We start from the raw sequence: 15856 nt of genomic DNA on the forward strand, positions 1-15856 counted from the left end.
TGCCATTCGAGAAGGAGTTTCATAGTTCCTTTTTTATAGTTAAAAAATTGTATTTCCTTTAAAATGGACTTACCCTCTGACCCAGCCCTTTGCTTTGCATCATTTACTCCAGCCAAAACAAACTTATTTCCATGCAGGAACTTGTGCACAAATACTCATGGCAGTTTGGTTTGTAAATTTTTTTTTTCAGTTTTTGGGTCACACCTGGCGATGCTCAGAGGTCACTCCTGGCTCTACAGTTAGGAATTACTCCTGGCAGTGCTCAGGGGACCATATGGGATACCAGGGATTGAACCCGGGTTGGGCGCATGCAAGGCAAGTGCCCTACTTGCTGTACGATCTCCCCAGATCCACAACTCAATGCCTTTGGGTACCTTAAATAAAACTTACTCTTTTTTTTTTTTTGGTTGCAACATTTATTGTTGTATCCTAAGAACGAACATCAAAACCACTCAGGAATATCTTGAAATTCTAAGCAGTTAAGAAAATCTAGTACTTCTCTTGAAAACTTTTCCCATGGTGAGTATTCTTGTATTCAGGGAGGAGAGAGGAGGAGAAAGGGAGAAGCATCAGTTAGAGAGAACTGTTCATTGGTTAGCCCGAGCCATTTATCCTCCCCAGGCAAAGAAACACCACAGGTAACCATCAGCAATGATGCCAACGGGTACAAAATGCCCACAACAACAGGACTCCTGAATAGTGGCAGACACACGTGATGCCACAGAGGCATAATTTGAAAACCACGAGACCTCCTCTCCATGTCTGACAGAACCAGTTATTCCCCCTTAGATTTGAGAACGCCTCTAATCTGTTGACACATGCGTTTCTCACTGTGGGGAAGAGAAACGCAGAGCCTGTGAGCCTGAATGAAGGGCCAGTCAATATAGAGAAGGACAACAGTCCCCACCTCCCGGCGCCCCCACCCCATCCTCCTCCATCTATAAAGATTCCTGAGGCTTTGCAAGCAACCCTGGTCAACGGGTTCTATGAAGGAGCAGCCGGGTCAGACATACCTATTCATCTTGGGCGAGAAGATACGTTGTTGTATTTCGGATGTAGCGTCTTGAGTTCTTCAAGTAAAAGGAAATCAAAGATGCATGTCAAAGCAAGTTGCGGTTCCCAGATCTAAAGCTGTCTTAGGAAAGGCTTACGGACCAAGGCCAGGGAGTGGACGCTTTTAAAACCCCGCAGTGGCCCACACCAGTCATCTGCCCATATTCTCTCTGACTGTACCTTCTGGAATGAATTAAGGAATGAGGGAAGAGGCTATTGGATATTTCCCGAAGCCGGTGCCTAGCCAGCTGCCGAAGTGAGCAGGTTAGTTGATGGCTTCCGTTCCTGACAGTGATGGTTGCTTTTCCCATGATCTCCCCCTCACAGCTTAAGGAGATTCATTTCGGCGTGGATGGACCCATATACCTGCCAATCTAGCTCAGCAGACTTCCGGTCATAATGGGGTTTCCGATCACTGAGCCTCTTCAGAATACCCTGGTTTTCCATGGTGATTCTCACTAACTCCCGATTCCTGGTTTCTCTGTTTAAGCTGAAAAACACACAAAGTACAGAATAAAATTCTCCCTTTGGATGGAGTATAGGAGAGATGAGGGCATGAAGGTTTTATTGTTGTTTTTGTTCCACACCTGCCTCAAGGGTTACTCCTGGCTCTGTACTCAGGAGTCAGTCCTGGCAGGCCTCGGGGACCATCCAGGAGGCTGGCGATTGAACCCAGGTTGGCTGCGTGTAAGACAAATGCCGTACCTGCTATACTGTTGCTCTAGGCCCAGGTATGAGGTTTTAAACCCACACTGACTTTTTTTTTTTGCTTTTTGGGGTCACACCTGGCAATGCACAGGGGTTACTCCTGGCTCTGCACTCAGGAATTACCCCTGGCAGTGCTCGGGGGACCATATGAGATGCTGGGAATCGAACCTGGGTCGGCCACGTGCAAGGCAAACACCCTACCCACTGTGCTAAGCTCAAGCCCATTCCACACCGACTCTTGATGGGGAATAGATCATCCTCCAGGAGCCCAAGGCTTCCCTGCTCTGGAGCCCGGAGTGGCAAAAGCTTAGGGTGGGGGTGCCCAGTCCCACTGCACATGACAAGATTCCACATCTTTGGGACCAGAGAGATAGTCCAGTGGGAAGGGCATTTGTCTGGCATGCAGGTTCAATTCCTGGCATCCCATATGGTCCCCAAGCACTGCTAGGAGTAATTCCTGAGCACAGAGCCAGGAGTAACCCCTGAGCATCACCAGGTGTGGTCCAAAACACAAAACAAAAGATTCTACATCTTTGGTTTGGAGGGGGAGGTCAAGCCTGAGAATTTTGTAAAAATTCCCCGAGGATGTTTCTAGAAATCAGGATTGAGACCCAAATTACCATTGGCAATGGGTAAATCACATGGAGGCTGAGGAGATCAGGTTCATGCCTCAACTTTCAGGGTCTAGTATGCAAGAGTGAAGGAAAGTCCCGGTGACACCCACCTTACAAACACGCACCCCACCCCCTTCTTGCCCTGGAATACTGTTGTCTGGTAAACCTGACCACGCTGTGGAGTCATTCCCAGCAGTGACCCTGAGTTCTGTAAGGGCGGAAAACATCACTGTACCACTGTATCACCATCATCCTGTTGCTCATCGATTTGCTCGAGCAGGCGCCAGTAATGTCTCATTCGTCCCTGTCACGTTCAGGGTCAGGGGAATGAGGCCCATTATTCTTACTGTTTTTGGCATATCGAACACACATGGGTAGCTTGCCAGGCTCTGATGTGCGAGATTCTGCCTGGGCAGGAAATATAGAGCTGTTTTCCTCTAGATTTATAGTGCTGAGTGCATGGTAAGGGCTAGGAAAAATACATGGAACTGATTTTGAGAATTTTTTGCCTATAGTTTCAGCTCAGGCCTTCACTCTACAAAAGCCAACTGTGTTTTCTTGTAATAAACTTGGAATAGGATGCCAGAAAGTATCTTAGGAAAATAAAACTTAGCTCCTAAATGCCAGAAACTGTCCCTTCTGGTGGGTCCTTCCCTGCCCCCTTAACGTGGCCTTCGGTTAGCCTTCAAGATAACTCCCCTGCAGCCTCCCTTCCCCCTCCCAGGAAAACCTCCCTCTGAAATCCAGCCGGGGGGGAAGTGACACCCAACATCCCTTAAATGAACGGCAACAAACCTTTTGGAAAAATACTCATTCCAACAATCCACCTGCGCAGGCCCGCGATGAGCGTTTGCGATTTTCTGACACAGTTGCTTGTTTTCATATTCGATTTTGTCGATTTTCTTTTGTTCACACTGGTAAGAAAGCCCACCCCAGCATAGTGACATCAAATATGGAATCACGGGGCCCCACTGCCCCCGGGACTGAAGGAAAGGGGAGGGGGCAGACTGAGGCCGGAGGGGGAGCAGCGTGGTGGGGAGGAGGGGGCGGTGAGGGAGTGTGAAGGCATCTTTGGGGTAGCTGGGTATGGCCAAGCTTCTGGGAGGGGCCTTTGAGGAGCGGAATGGAGGCCAGAGGGCATAGCAGACTCGAAGACCATACCTGCATCTTGCTCAGTTTCAGAATGTGGTTTGTGTGTGCGGCCGGAGGCTTGGTGTCCACGGTGGGCTTCACTGCGCAAGGACAGGAGAGCATGGTTAGGGACATGGGTCCCCTCAGAAGCCTCAGGAAACCCAGCCGCAGTCTAGCCAGCAGCCCCACTGATCACTCCGTTAGAGTTTCAAATGAGGGGCCGGCAGATCGTAGCGAGGGTTAGAGCACAGCATATGTGCACTGGAGCCCCAGGCTGGAGTCCCTGCAATGGTGACGCCCCCAGTCCTGTGGGGAGCAATCACTGAGCTGGAAGTAGCCCCTTAGCACTGTTAGGTGTAGATGGACCCCAAACTAAACCAAAACGTTAAAAACAAATAAACACGGGGCCAGAGAGAGAGAGAGAGAGCACAGCGGGTAGGGTGTTTGCCTTGCACACAGTCAACTGGGTTCAATCCCAGGCATCCTGTATAGTCCACTGAGCACTGCAACCAGGAGTAATCCCTATGCATTGGCAGGTGTAGCCATCCCAAAACAAAATAGATAAATAAAATAACACGCAATTTCTCATTAAAAAAACAACAACAACACTATTTTGAGCCATTTTCCATTTTCCATTGTGACCTCAATTCAATTAAGGAATTTTAGTTTAATTTCCCAAACTGACAACAGGGCTAGAAAAAGTGAGATGTGCAGAAAAAGATTCTTTGAACCCAAAGAAAGGGCCCCGTACCCCTTTTCCCTCAGGGCCTCCTGCCTCTCACAGGGGAATCCTCCCTTCTTTCCAAGTCCCCTCAGCTTTAAACCGTTCACAGTAATGAAACTGGCAGCTGGCTGGGGGGAGGGCCCGTCACCCTCAGATGGCCCCCACATGCCCGGCCCAGTGGCCCACTTACCTATCTGTATCCTATTTTTGTGAAATATGTAGTGGCCAAAGTCCAACTTCTTTCTGAAGGCTGTGGTCTGGCGATGGTTTGAGACGATGACGGGGTAGGCTAGGTAATCCAAGGAACTGTTCATCTTCTCCTCCTAGACTCCCTTCAGAAATGAGATCGCAGTTCCTTGGTGAGGCACTTAGAGGCCTCCATGCTTCGGTGTCATAGTGACATAGTTATGACATCAGGGACAGAACCCAGGGAGGGCGGAGGAGCAGCAGGACACGCTCAGGTATCTCTGCATTTCTCCTTGGAAGCTAAGCCAGGCCTCAAGATGAGGGCAGCTTCCCCACCCCCTGGGAATGCCAGCCTGATGGAGGTATTGGAGGGGGGGTGTTGTGGGAAAGGCCTTAGTAGGGCTTGCAATCCGGCCTTGTTAGGTGCCCTGGACTAGAAGCTAAGTCATGAGTTGCCAGCTTTGAGAGGAGGTAAGAAATGACCTGAATGATCACGGTTGTTGATTTGTTCATTTTGCAGATGCAGGAAAATGAAGCTCAAAACAGCACTTGGCAAGTTAGTGTCAGAGCTGGGATGCCGGGGACTATATCTGCTTCTGGCGAGCGAGGGTGGGGGTCAGCCAGGAAGCTATTTGTGTGTGTGTTGGGGGGAGGGGGGCCTGGGGGGACTACGTGGCCAGTCTTACTCCTGATGGGTCCTCAGTGAGAGGCTGCTGACACCCAGCGGCTTCTCCAGGTATTACAGCTGCTCCAGGAAGGGCTTCAAAGGCCTCCTGGGGGGGGGGTGCTGTCCCTGGTGGGGGCCTAGTGAGTTCTTCAACGTGGAAAGCCTCCACACAGGTTTCTCTTTACTGTCACCCTTGGGATCTTCTAGAAGCCGTTTCTGTTCCAGAAGCAAATTCTTAGTTTTACAATGGAGGAAGGTCGGGGCCTGGAGCGAAAGTACAGTGATTGGGCAGGGCGTTGGCTTTGCACCATAGCTGACCTGAGGTTCAATCCCCGATATCTCATATGGTCCCCCAAACCCTGCCAGGAACGATCCCAGAGTGCAGAGCAGGGAGTAACCCCTGAGCACTGGAAGGTCATTGGCACTGAGCTGTGTGCAAATAACCAACAGCATGAAATATCAACATGAAGAATCTGCCATGCTAGATTTTTTTTTCTTCCTCCCCCCCCTCCGCCATGCTAGATTGACCTATGTTTGGTGCTTTCATTTTCCGGCAACATGCTTTGATAGTCCACAAAAGTCAGTTATGCCTGAGTTCATTATTTCAAAAATAATATTTTTATTCTCAACACATTTGCTGATGGAAAGGGACTCTGCCTTGAGTGCTCAGCAGCAGCTGGTTGGTTCCCAAGCTGTCACATCCATCTGATTTTTCAAACAGCCCTGGGAATTAGGGGTCCTTGTTAAACGCTTTCCTTTCTCCCCAAAGCACGCAGGCTAGAGGGGTTAAGTAATTGCTTCGGGATCAGAATCTCAAGCCTGGCCGCACAGAGTGAAGCAAACTGAGACTCTGAATGAAGGTGGAAAGAAAGGTGCCCCTGACTTGGTTGCTTCTCAAACTTAGACTTAAGTCGGGACCTCAAGAGCTGGGGGTCCTGGAAAATGCACCTTTCCATTCGGGAAGTCTGACCTTCGCGGGGACAGCGTGTTTGTAACCAGCTCCGGGGTTGGTGAAGACCAGGAGAGAGGTCGTCCTAGAGGGGATCAGAGCTCCCAGGCGGAACCCGGGTGTCCGCAAGCGAAAGACATGACCCTTGGGATTGAGACTGCGCCTAGTACTGGACCCATGAAGCGACAGCCCTTCCTGGTGTAGAACGATTCCGAAGGAAAACAAACCCTTGGCCGGGCCGCCGGGTCCCCGCGGCGTCCGCGGGCGCTGGTAGCAGCGGCAGCAGCTGCAGCAGCAGCCCCCGGGCCGCCCGCGCGCGCCGTGGCCCCGCCCCTGGGCGTGGCCTGCGCGGAGCCCCGCCCCCGCCCGCTGACCCGGCCTCTCTCTGCGCTCCCCGCCGCCCGGCGCGCAGGGCCCGGCCGCCGCCATGTCGGGCCCGTTCGAGCTCTCGGTGCAGGACCTCAACGACCTGCTGTCGGACGGCAGCGGCTGCTACAGCCTGCCGAGCCAGCCCTGCAACGAGGTCAGCCCCCGGATCTACGTGGGCAACGCGTGAGTCGCCCCCTTCCCCTCGATGGTCCCTTGGGGCGCCCCGTCCCCCCCGCCAGCTGGGGTGGGGGGCGTCAGGAGCTGGGGGTGGGGTGGGCAGCGGGGTCCGCGCGGGGTCGGAGTCCTGGAGGCCTCGCCCACCCCGCGCGCGGTCTCCGCCCGGGGGCGGGCGCGCGGCAAGGTCGGCCCCTGCTTCCCCGGGAGCGCGGGGCCCGCTGGGGCGCGCTCAGCATCCGACTCAAAACCGTCCCCCAACTCGGGGTCCTGGAGCAGGGTCGGGGCAGCCCAGCTCGCTGAACAGGTGGCTACTGTGCTCCGCGGGGTCATGTGACAGCGGCCCCGACTCCGCAGTGAGGTCATCTCGCAATGGCGCCTCCGTTGCCATGGCAACGGACTGACGTCACAGCCTAGGCGCGCGCACGCGTGTGTGTATTGGGGGGGGTGAGAAACCGTGCGAGGGTCGCGCAGGCGCAGAACCTGTAGGGACCCTAACTAAAGGTCCTGCGGGCTGCACCTGGCTCTGGCTCCCCAGCGTCTAGCTGGGGTTTGGCTTTCATGGGTTTCAGGAACGAGCCATCGATGACCTTCGTCAGATCCCGAAGTGTCACTCTGGAAAGTTCCCTCACCTGCTCACGCCCAGGAAATGCATGTTTATTCATCCCTTCTGAACGGACTGATTTCCTTTATTCTTAGTTACATTAGTAGCAGGTTTCTCAGCAGCAGGAGAGACCCAGTGCGGAAGCACCAGCTGCAAGCAGGTGTTTGCCCTGGTAGGGTCAGGGAGCCCTTGGCTTGGATTTTCCTGAGACCCCAGTGACCAACACTCTAAGCTCCGTGGGCCCGAGAGCCCTCCCCCTTCTTTTGTGCAGAGGAGACAAATTAGAGACAGGGTCAATGTCTGGACCCCCCCACCCTGGGCTAGGTTCACACCTGTACCCCCCACCCTGTTAGGACCTGCTGCGTCCCCTGCAGACAACTCCCACAAGTTGGGGGGCTGCACAAAGCTGGCAGGAGTCTGTCAGGCACACTCCCAGCCCCCCGGGCACAGACTGCCTCCACCAGGCCACTGAACTCTGCATTTGAGGCCTGACGGCCCTGGCTGATGCTGCTGTTGAATGTCAGTGGGAGAGGAAGAGATCCCTGGAAAAGTTAGTAGAGGTTTCCAGCAGCTTCTGCTCCACAGTCCTGCAGTGGCATGAGCAGAGACCCACAGTCCATAACTGCTTGAGAGTGGCTCGCTCCCCCTCCAGCACCAGGCAGTGAGGGGCTTAGCACGTGCCCAAGCCCTGCGCTGGGCATTTGTGCAGCTGTCCCTGCTTCCCAAGGGGAAACCAGCTTTGGGAATGGTGGAAGCTAGAGCGGCAAGGGCTGTGATAGATGTACCCCTGAAGCAGTCTGACCTTGACTTGACCCCAGGGCTGTGTGTGTGTGTGTGTGTGTGTGTGTGTGTGTGTGTGTATGGTGGGGATGGAGGGTATTCAGCATAGAAGATAGACTGAGCACCTAGTACCCCCTCTCCCTATAGGACCAGCCCTCCTCCACCCCGGCTTCCCCTTCCTTTACACTGAAGGGGTCACACACATGTTTTTGGTTGTGTTGCTCATATGTTAGGTTCCAGTGCTCACATGCTTGGCTACCATGCTTGAGCTGCCTTGTGTGCGGTCTCTCTCTCTCTCTCTCTCTCTCTCTCTCTCTCTCACACACACACACACACACACACACACACACACACACACACACACACAGTGTGTCAGAGACTGTCCTCACTGTTGTAGTGCCTGGAATTCCCAGGACAATAGATCTGATGGGACCATCATGAGCACATGGCACCAGGGTGGCACCAGGGATTGAACTTGCAGCCTCCCACTTGTAAGGCCGTTTTGCTTTCGCACCAGCCCCAGGCTCACTGGGATCCCCTTAACAAAACCAGGACAGAGAGGAGGCTGTGGCAGCCACATTTTCCGGGTCTCTGCAGTGGGTGTGGGCACGCGAGGCAGAGTGAGGGGGAAGCCAGTGCAGGGGGGGGTGTCTGGAGGAAGGCAGCCTCTGGCCAGGCAGCTTCCCCAGCCCACACGGGCTCGAGCACTTCCTCCTGCCGTGCTTTCAGCAGTGTGGGCTCCATCCCTCCTCCATCACGGGCACAAGGCTTCACGTATGAAGGCGTGTGGTCAAGTGGAAACTGCAGTTTGAATTGGGATGTTGTTGGGAGACGAAATAAAGGCGGCCTTTGACGATTCAGAGGGCTTTGTAATCTCAGCCTGTATAGCTGCCACTTCCTTGCTCCCCAGATGCTAACTCACCCGAGCAAGCTCCCCATATGCGCTAGTGGGCTGCGGCAAGAAGGGTTTCCCTGGGGCGGGGGTGGGGAGGAGAGGGCTGTGGGCTTTTCCGTCCAGGGACAGAGGCTGCCTGGAGGGCGTCAGTTCCGCTCCTTGCCCGGTCCCCTGGCAGCAGGCTGCCCTGCCCTGTAGGATAAAGCCCAGCGCTGAGCTGGGTCTCACCCATTGAACCCGTTAGCTCCAGGGGGAGCACGTGCAGTTTCCTCAGTCAAATCAACCCCCAGGAGCCCATTTTAAGCGTGGGAAACTGAGTTACAAAAAGGGGAAGTGAATTGTTTGGGGTGACCTGGCGGGGCCGGCTCAGTGGCCGGGCTGGTTCCAGAGTAGATGGGGGCACTGGGCTGTTCTCACACCACCTGGTAGGGAGCAGGAAGGTGGAGAAGGGCATTCCAGGCCAAGGGTCACATGGGTGGCCGTCAGGGATTGAGGGGAGAAGGGGAGGACCATCAGGTGCGGCTGGAGAAGCAGGCCGTGGGCGTGGGGGGGTAGCCAGAGCCAGGAGGCTCCCTTCTCCACCAAGAGACTTAACCTCCCCCCTTCCTCCAGGCTGCCTGTCAGGCGGCTCATTGTTCCCTCTGCTCGCTGTCCCCCCCGTCTAGGTCTGTGGCTCAAGACATCCCCAGGCTGCAGAAGCTGGGCATCACTCACGTCCTGAATGCCGCCGAGGGCAGGTCCTTCATGCATGTCAACACCAGTGCCAGCTTCTACAAGGACTCGGGCATCACCTACCTGGGCATCAAGGCCAACGACACGCAGGACTTCAACCTCAGCGCCTTCTTCGAAAAGGCCGCAGACTTCATCGACCAGGCCCTGGCTCAGAAGAACGGTAAGGGCCTGGGGGGGAACGGTGGTGGGGGGTGGGCGGCACCTACGGGGCTATTCCAAGAACACAGCCCACGCGGGTCTCTGGCAGACCTGCACTGCTGGAGTGACAGAGCCTGGGGCTCGGCCGCCCCCCCACCCCCTGGCGATTTGGGCAGAAGCTGTTTCTTTAAGCACTCTTGGGGGGACCTAGTACTTCACTAAACTTTTACTGAGGATCTGTTTCCCCCTTCCAGATGACTTCAGTCATGCAGGTTTATTCTTTCCTATTGTTTGTGTGCACTGGTGTTTGCCTCTCTGGCTGGCCACCCCCTGTCCTGGGCTCTGCCCTCAGGGTGCCACGATGGCTGCAGCAGATCCAGCCCTCACACCCCAGCAGGACCAAAGGCAGTATGAGATGGAATGGCCACCTGCTCCTCGTTTCCTTTTTTAAGTGCACACCCAATTTCCCCTAGGAATCCCCAGTGGCGTTTCCCCTCCATCTCTCATGGCTGGAATTGGATTTCACAGACACTTGGGGAGGGGGAGCAGATAGGGGGAGCGGGGCAGCTGCCTGCCTTGGCTGGCATCTGCAAACCCGGGCCCGGGCCCATTGCTTCCTGCAGCTCCCAAACCAAAGGCAAGAAACCGAAGCTGACACGGTGTTGGAGAGAAATCCTAGAAGGTCAGGGGGCAGCGCCAGCCACTTGCCCTTTCTGCGTTTAGCCCGTGTTTCCTTGGCCGTTCCTTGGCCTCCAGGGAGCCTGTTCACCCTCGCCTCTCTGACTCGGGCCCGAGCCTGCTGGGACATGGCTGCAGCTTCTAGAAATGGGGTTCTCGGTGCTGCCTGGGAAGTGTCGGGGGCCAGGGAGGAAAGTTGAACGGCCCAGGAACCCGCAGGCTGCTCTCGGGCGGCCCTGGGCTGCTGGCGGGGGAGAACAGGGCAGGGTGTGGAGTTTGTCCTCCCCCCGTCTCAGGCCTTCGTCCACTCAGCAGTCCCAGGGCTCTTGGACTCCACCTGCTCCCTCTGTGACCTTGTAGGCCTTAGCCCTGCTGGGCTGGCTCGTGGGTCCGGAAATCGAGACCCCAGTTCTCTGGCCGACGCCACCTCGAGTGTTTGCGGCGCCAGGTACGGTGGCCTTGTTTACACCAGGGCGGGCCAGGCCTGCCACACCCTTGTTTGTCTCCCGCTGCCCACTGTGGCCTTGGGTGGTCAGCTCGGCTGCTGCCAAGGACGAGTGAGGGACAGAAATGAGTTCTGTGGGCTTCAGGGTCAAGAGGAGGCGCCCCTCAGACTGACTGGCCGGCTGGTGGCCTCTGCAGAGTGTGGGCTCAGGAGCAGGGAGCGGGGGCCCTTGGGGGAGTTGCAGTTGTGTGGCGGGGGAGGTTTCCTATGGTGGAGCCGGGGAGCCCTAGGCAGGGCTGACACACAGCGCAAGTGTGTGACTTGGCACGCACGACCTCCGACCAGACCCAGAGGAAGATCAGAATACGAGGGACTCCACAGGACAGAGCTGGAGGGCGCTTGCCTGGCACGTGGCCGACTCAGGTTTAATCCCCGGCTCCCCATATAGCCCGTCGGGGTGATCCCCGAGCTGGAGCCAGGAGTAAGCCCTGAGCGCAGCCGGATAGGGCCCCCAGACAAAACAGAAGATCAGAAACCAGTGCAGCCCTGCGAAACGCATCCCAGCTGCCTCCCGCATCCTGCCCGGGGTGGGGGACTGCCCACCCTCCTGACAGCTCATGTGCCAGGTCCGCTCTAGGGCACCCCCTCCTATCTGTGGACCCCTCGTGTGTCTGGTTAGGGCTGCACTGCCGGTGCTCTCATTTCCCCTTTCTCCGATCGGCGGGCCCGGGAGTCGAGGCACGGGCTCCGGCCCTTCTGGGGCTGGATGTCGGCCCCTCAGGGCTTTGCTTCCACAGGGCCTTTGGACCACAGTGAGGGGTGGGGGTGGAAGGAGGGCCCCAGCTCACTGGGGGCCCCTGTGCCTTACAGGCCGAGTGCTTGTCCACTGCCGTGAAGGGTACAGCCGCTCCCCCACGCTGGTCATCGCGTACCTCATGATGCGCCAGAAGATGGACGTCAAGTCCGCCCTGAGCGTCGTCCGGCAGAACCGGGAGATCGGCCCCAACGACGGTTTCCTGGCCCAGCTCTGCCAGCTCAACGACAGACTTGCCAAGGAGGGGAAGGTCAAACTCTAGGCTCCCTCCAACTGCCTCTTCTTGGGGGGGGGCCACGGGGGAGGGGGGCCCACACCGCCACGTTTAGGAAATACTCACTGTCCCCACTCCTAGCCTCACCAGGCTCTTGCCACAAGCCTGTCCACCACCGCCCTGGGCCACGGTCCCCCGGGGCGGGGCATACCTGGAAGCCGGCTGAGGCGGGCACCCTCGCTTCCTGCTGTGCTGTCGCTCCCCGGGCCCCCCCCCCCCCCCGGCCCAGATGGGAGGCCTGTGGGCTGGTGAGGCCCACGATGTCCACGTCACGCCCTCCCCATCCCTCACGGCTGCCCTTCACCCTCTTCTCCCGGCGGGGACCATGGCTCCTGTGCTCAGGGCTTACTGCAGGAACTATGCAAACGTCGGCTCGGTTGCTCCCCAGCGCATCCGTCTCCCCGACACTGCCCACGGGCAGAGGCCAACCGTGAGGGCAGCACCCGGCTAGCCGTCAGCTGGTGTGGGGGTTCCACAAGGAAACCCCCCCCATCCCCCGTTGTCAAGATTTCTTTCGGGTTAGAGACCCCAGCACTGGCCGTTTCCCTGGGGACCCACAGTTGGAGAGCGTGCGCCTTGGCGGGCTCGCATCCCGAAGCCCACGGGGGTCCCGCCCTCAGCTGCGCTCAGTCACGTGCTGTGCCCGCAGGGCAGTGTCTGGGCTATGGGTATTTTTTTTTTCTTTTTTAGAAAACAGGGTGTTGAAGTCCGGCCTCTTTAAAAACCCCACCATTTGGAGAGCGATCAGGGTTGCGTCCTGAATTACAGTGTTACTGCCGAGAGCGGCCCCGCTGCCGGCGCTCTGCCTCCCTTGCCATTCCCAGACAGCGGCAGTGTGCGCGTGTGCGCCTGTGCGGGGCTGGGTCTCGGCCCCTGGGCACGCCCCCCCCCCCCCCCCCCCCCCCGGGAAACGCCTCCTCAGGACCTTTTGCAGATGAGCTGGGAGGCGCTGGCCCTCACGCACAGGCCTCTGGCCAGGAAGCAGCAGGCTTGTGTCCAGTCGGCTTGGGGGGCTTCGCGGTCAGGCGCGGGGGGGGGGGGTGGGGGCCGCGGGGCAGGTGCTCCAGACTCCCAATGTCAGCCAGGAGGTGCTCCCATGCCATCGCCTCGCACACACTCGCCCCGCTCCCCTCCTCTCCCTCTTCTCTCATTCCCCTGTCCTGTCCCCCTCCTCCCCACCCCTCCTACTCTTTCTCCCTAGTCCTCTCCCACACCGCTGCCTCCCTACTCTTCTCCTCCTTCCTCCTCCTCTTCTTCTCCCACTCCTCCTCCTGCTCCTCCTCTCCTCTCCACCACCTCCTCCTCCACACCCGTTAGCGTCAGAGCATTGTTCTGGTGGGTGCTTTTAGCGCCTAGAACCCTAAACTCATGGCTGGGTTCATTTGCAGGGAGTGGCCAAGTGACTCACTTGGCACGTATCAGGGATGTCGTGGCTCGCTAAGACACGCTTTAAATTGCACTCCAGGACGCGCTCACCGGTTGGTCGAGGCAGGCAGGGAATGTGCCTTTTCCGGAGTGGGCAGGACGAGGAGCCGCCGTGTAGCGGCAGGAGCAGCACTGTGCAGCCTGGACAGCGCCTTTCCCGGACACCTTTCCTGGACAGCGAAGATTGAGCACGCAAGGGCCCGGGCTGCTCCTTGAGAACCGGTGACCCAGGCGACCGTGTCAGTGACACAGCCATCCTCAGACCTGAGCACCTGGGGTATGCCGGAGCAGTAGTGCAGGCGGAGGGCACTTGTCTTGCACATGACTGACGTGGGTTCGATCCCTGGCATCCCACATGGTTCCCTGAGCCCTGCCAGGAATGATCCCTGAGCACAGAGCCAGGAGGAAGCCTTGAGCACAGGTGGGTGTGGCCCAGAAGCCAAAAAAAGAAAATCAAGAAAACTGAGCACCTCACTGATAATGGCTGATAATCCTCCCATTAATCAAATTCCCATTAATCATGTATTTACACTTTTTTTTTTATGGGGCTGGAGAGAGCACAGGGTAAGGCCGCACCCCTGGCTCGAAGCCCCTGCACCAGGGATGCTCAGAGCTAGGAACAGCCCCTGAGCACAGATGGGTGTGACCCATCCTCTTCCCTCTCCCAGAACACCCCCTCAAAAACCAAAAGAAAATGGAACATGGGTTGGCGAGATGCCTCAGCAAGCAGCTGGGGTGCTGGCTTTGATGAAGAAGGCCTGAGTTTAATATCCGGCACTTTATGGTTCCCCAAGCGCCCCAGGGGCGGGGGGACACACTCAAGCCCAGAGCTGGAAATAACTCCCGAGCTGCTCTGGGTGTGTCCCCCAAAACAAACACAAAGGAACTGGGCTTCCGAGGTTCAGAGTGAGCAAAGGTCAGCCGGCTCCACGGCACACCGGAAGCAGTGTTTCAGGGCGTCCCACTCCTGAGGTCCTCAGGGGACTTCTTTCCTTTCCTCTGCTGCTCAGGCACGTCCTGCGCTCACGCCCCTGACCGTGAGCTCTGTGGTGTGTGGGGAGAGACTTAGCACAAGCGCATCCCTGTCCCGGAAGCGAAGCATTGGTTAAGAACCGGTTGGGTTCTGCCTTCTGGGTTTTTTCTCCGGACACACAGGGCACCCTGAAGTGGGTGCTGGGGACACAGCTTCTGGATGTGCCTCTGGAGCTGGACTCCCCTCCTGGGTCTGAGTGTGGTCACCTCACAGTGTGGCCAGAGCCTGGTGGGCCCACAATACAGGCAGAGGTCAGCTAACCAGGCTGTACTGGGGGGAGGAGGGAAGAAAGGCTACCGAGAATTAACGCCTGTACTTTTTAGGGATTTCTTGATAGACTTTCATCTCAGAATCCCCAGTGTTCCACGAAGTTTTGCTCCTACGTTTTTTTTTTTTTTTTTGTGGGGGGGGGGTCAAGTAAAATCAAACCAAATTCAATTATGTAGGAGTCCAGGGAAGCGGAAGCTGTTCTCACACAGCTTTCTTCCCCTGGGAACTTATGGGATAGGAACTCAGGGTGCCCTTTCCCCTTCCCCTGACCTTTGATTAGCAGAACCCCCACTCCAAACCCCCCAGGACAGAATGAGAGCGCGTCTGGTGGTCTTCTGCTACATTCTGAAGCGGGAGTCCACCTTCCGCAGACCAGTTTCTCTCCCGGAGTTATCTTGAGAGTAGAAACCATCCACCACACCCGGGGACCTGGAGGCAGACCTTTCGGGTCCCTTCTGGCTCTGATATTGTGGGGGTCTCTGAATTTCCCCACTGGGGATTGAATGCCACCTGGAATTGACGGGGGAGCGTGTAGTAAGATGATGACCAGCAGGTGGCGCTGCGTCCCGTGGGAATGGACGCTTGGAAAAGGATGGGTACCTTCTGCATCCGGAGTTCAGGCCCAGATGGAAGTTTCAGTGAAAATCCTGACAATATGAACTGCTCTGGTGGGGAGCTCTCTCTGTCATCCAACACTGTCCGCAGTGAAGAGCCGACCATGATGATGACCCAAGTCAAGATTTTTATCCAGTTAAAACTAGGTTGAGAAAGCTGATGGGTTGGAAGCTTAATTTACCACTTGGCAACTTTTCGGGTGACTCGCCTACAAAGTATGAATTTTCTGGACAGAAGAGGCCAGAGGGATCCAGGTTTTAAAATTAAGATAATATGTCTCAAATCAGTGTTACAATACTAAAACTGTAACCAAAATAAATGTCTTACAGGAAAACAAAGTGATTTTTTTTTTTGGGTCCTCAGTTGATTTCCCCTTGTACTTTTCGCCTAGCTTTTGTTTGTTTTAAACACTCCCCCACACCCCGTTTTTTTCTTTTTTAAATAAAAGGCTCAGGGGTACATTCCACAAATCCTCAGCTCTCCTCTTGGCCCTCAGAATGCTGCTGAATGGCCAAGCGGGGACTTCCCACCTGTGCTGGACCCTGAAGGACTCAGGGACTCAAGGGGTCGGTTGTGCT

General features: G+C 56.3%; 2 protein-coding genes across 3 annotated transcripts; one reads left to right on the plus strand and one right to left on the minus strand.

The window, feature by feature from the left end:
- Nucleotides 1-407: 407 nt before the first annotated feature.
- On the minus strand, nt 408-6337 carry CFAP97D1 (CFAP97 domain containing 1). 2 transcript variants are annotated; one of them, XM_004620981.2, is made up of 7 exons: nt 6054-6337; nt 4421-4562; nt 3537-3607; nt 3171-3289; nt 1420-1543; nt 1014-1070; nt 408-528 (listed from the first exon to the last, which is right to left on the minus strand). In XM_004620981.2, the coding sequence occupies exons 2-6, from the start codon at nt 4542-4544 to the stop codon at nt 1014-1016; spliced, it is 495 nt and encodes a 164-aa protein (XP_004621038.1). In that variant the 5' UTR covers nt 4545-4562; nt 6054-6337; the 3' UTR covers nt 408-528. The 2 variants fall into 2 exon arrangements, with proteins under 2 accessions (XP_004621038.1, XP_054987213.1); XM_055131238.1 differs by having other exon boundaries at nt 6032-6337.
- A 59-nt stretch (nt 6338-6396) lies between these two features.
- Nucleotides 6397-15616, plus strand: DUSP3 (dual specificity phosphatase 3). The gene is made up of 4 exons (XM_055131237.1): nt 6397-6584; nt 9520-9746; nt 11718-11911; nt 13324-15616. The coding sequence occupies exons 1-4, from the start codon at nt 6460-6462 to the stop codon at nt 13336-13338; spliced, it is 561 nt and encodes a 186-aa protein (XP_054987212.1). The 5' UTR covers nt 6397-6459; the 3' UTR covers nt 13339-15616.
- The last annotated feature ends 240 nt before the right edge of the window (nt 15617-15856 follow it).

The sequence above is a fragment of the Sorex araneus genome, chromosome 3, assembly GCF_027595985.1.
Source record: "Sorex araneus isolate mSorAra2 chromosome 3, mSorAra2.pri, whole genome shotgun sequence".
Classification (NCBI taxonomy): Eukaryota; Metazoa; Chordata; class Mammalia; order Eulipotyphla; family Soricidae; genus Sorex; species Sorex araneus.

Bases quoted from the DNA above. Each gene is read 5' to 3' on its own strand.
- CFAP97D1 (XM_004620981.2), bottom strand. From the start codon at position 4,544: ATGAACAGTTCCTTGGATTACCTAGCCTACCCCGTCATCGTCTCAAAC. The intron at 1,544-3,170 runs GTTTGTTGCCGT...TGTGTTTTTCAG, and splicing joins AATGAGTATTTTTCCAAAAG to CTTAAACAGAGAAACCAGGA. The intron at 1,071-1,419 runs GTATATGGGTCC...TTTTACTTGAAG, and splicing joins CTGCTGAGCTAGATTGGCAG to AACTCAAGACGCTACATCCG.
- DUSP3 (XM_055131237.1), top strand. From the start codon at position 6,460: ATGTCGGGCCCGTTCGAGCTCTCGGTGCAGGACCTCAACGACCTGCTG. The intron at 6,585-9,519 runs GTGAGTCGCCCC...CCCCCCGTCTAG, and splicing joins CGGATCTACGTGGGCAACGC to GTCTGTGGCTCAAGACATCC. The intron at 9,747-11,717 runs GTAAGGGCCTGG...TGTGCCTTACAG, and splicing joins GGCCCTGGCTCAGAAGAACG to GCCGAGTGCTTGTCCACTGC.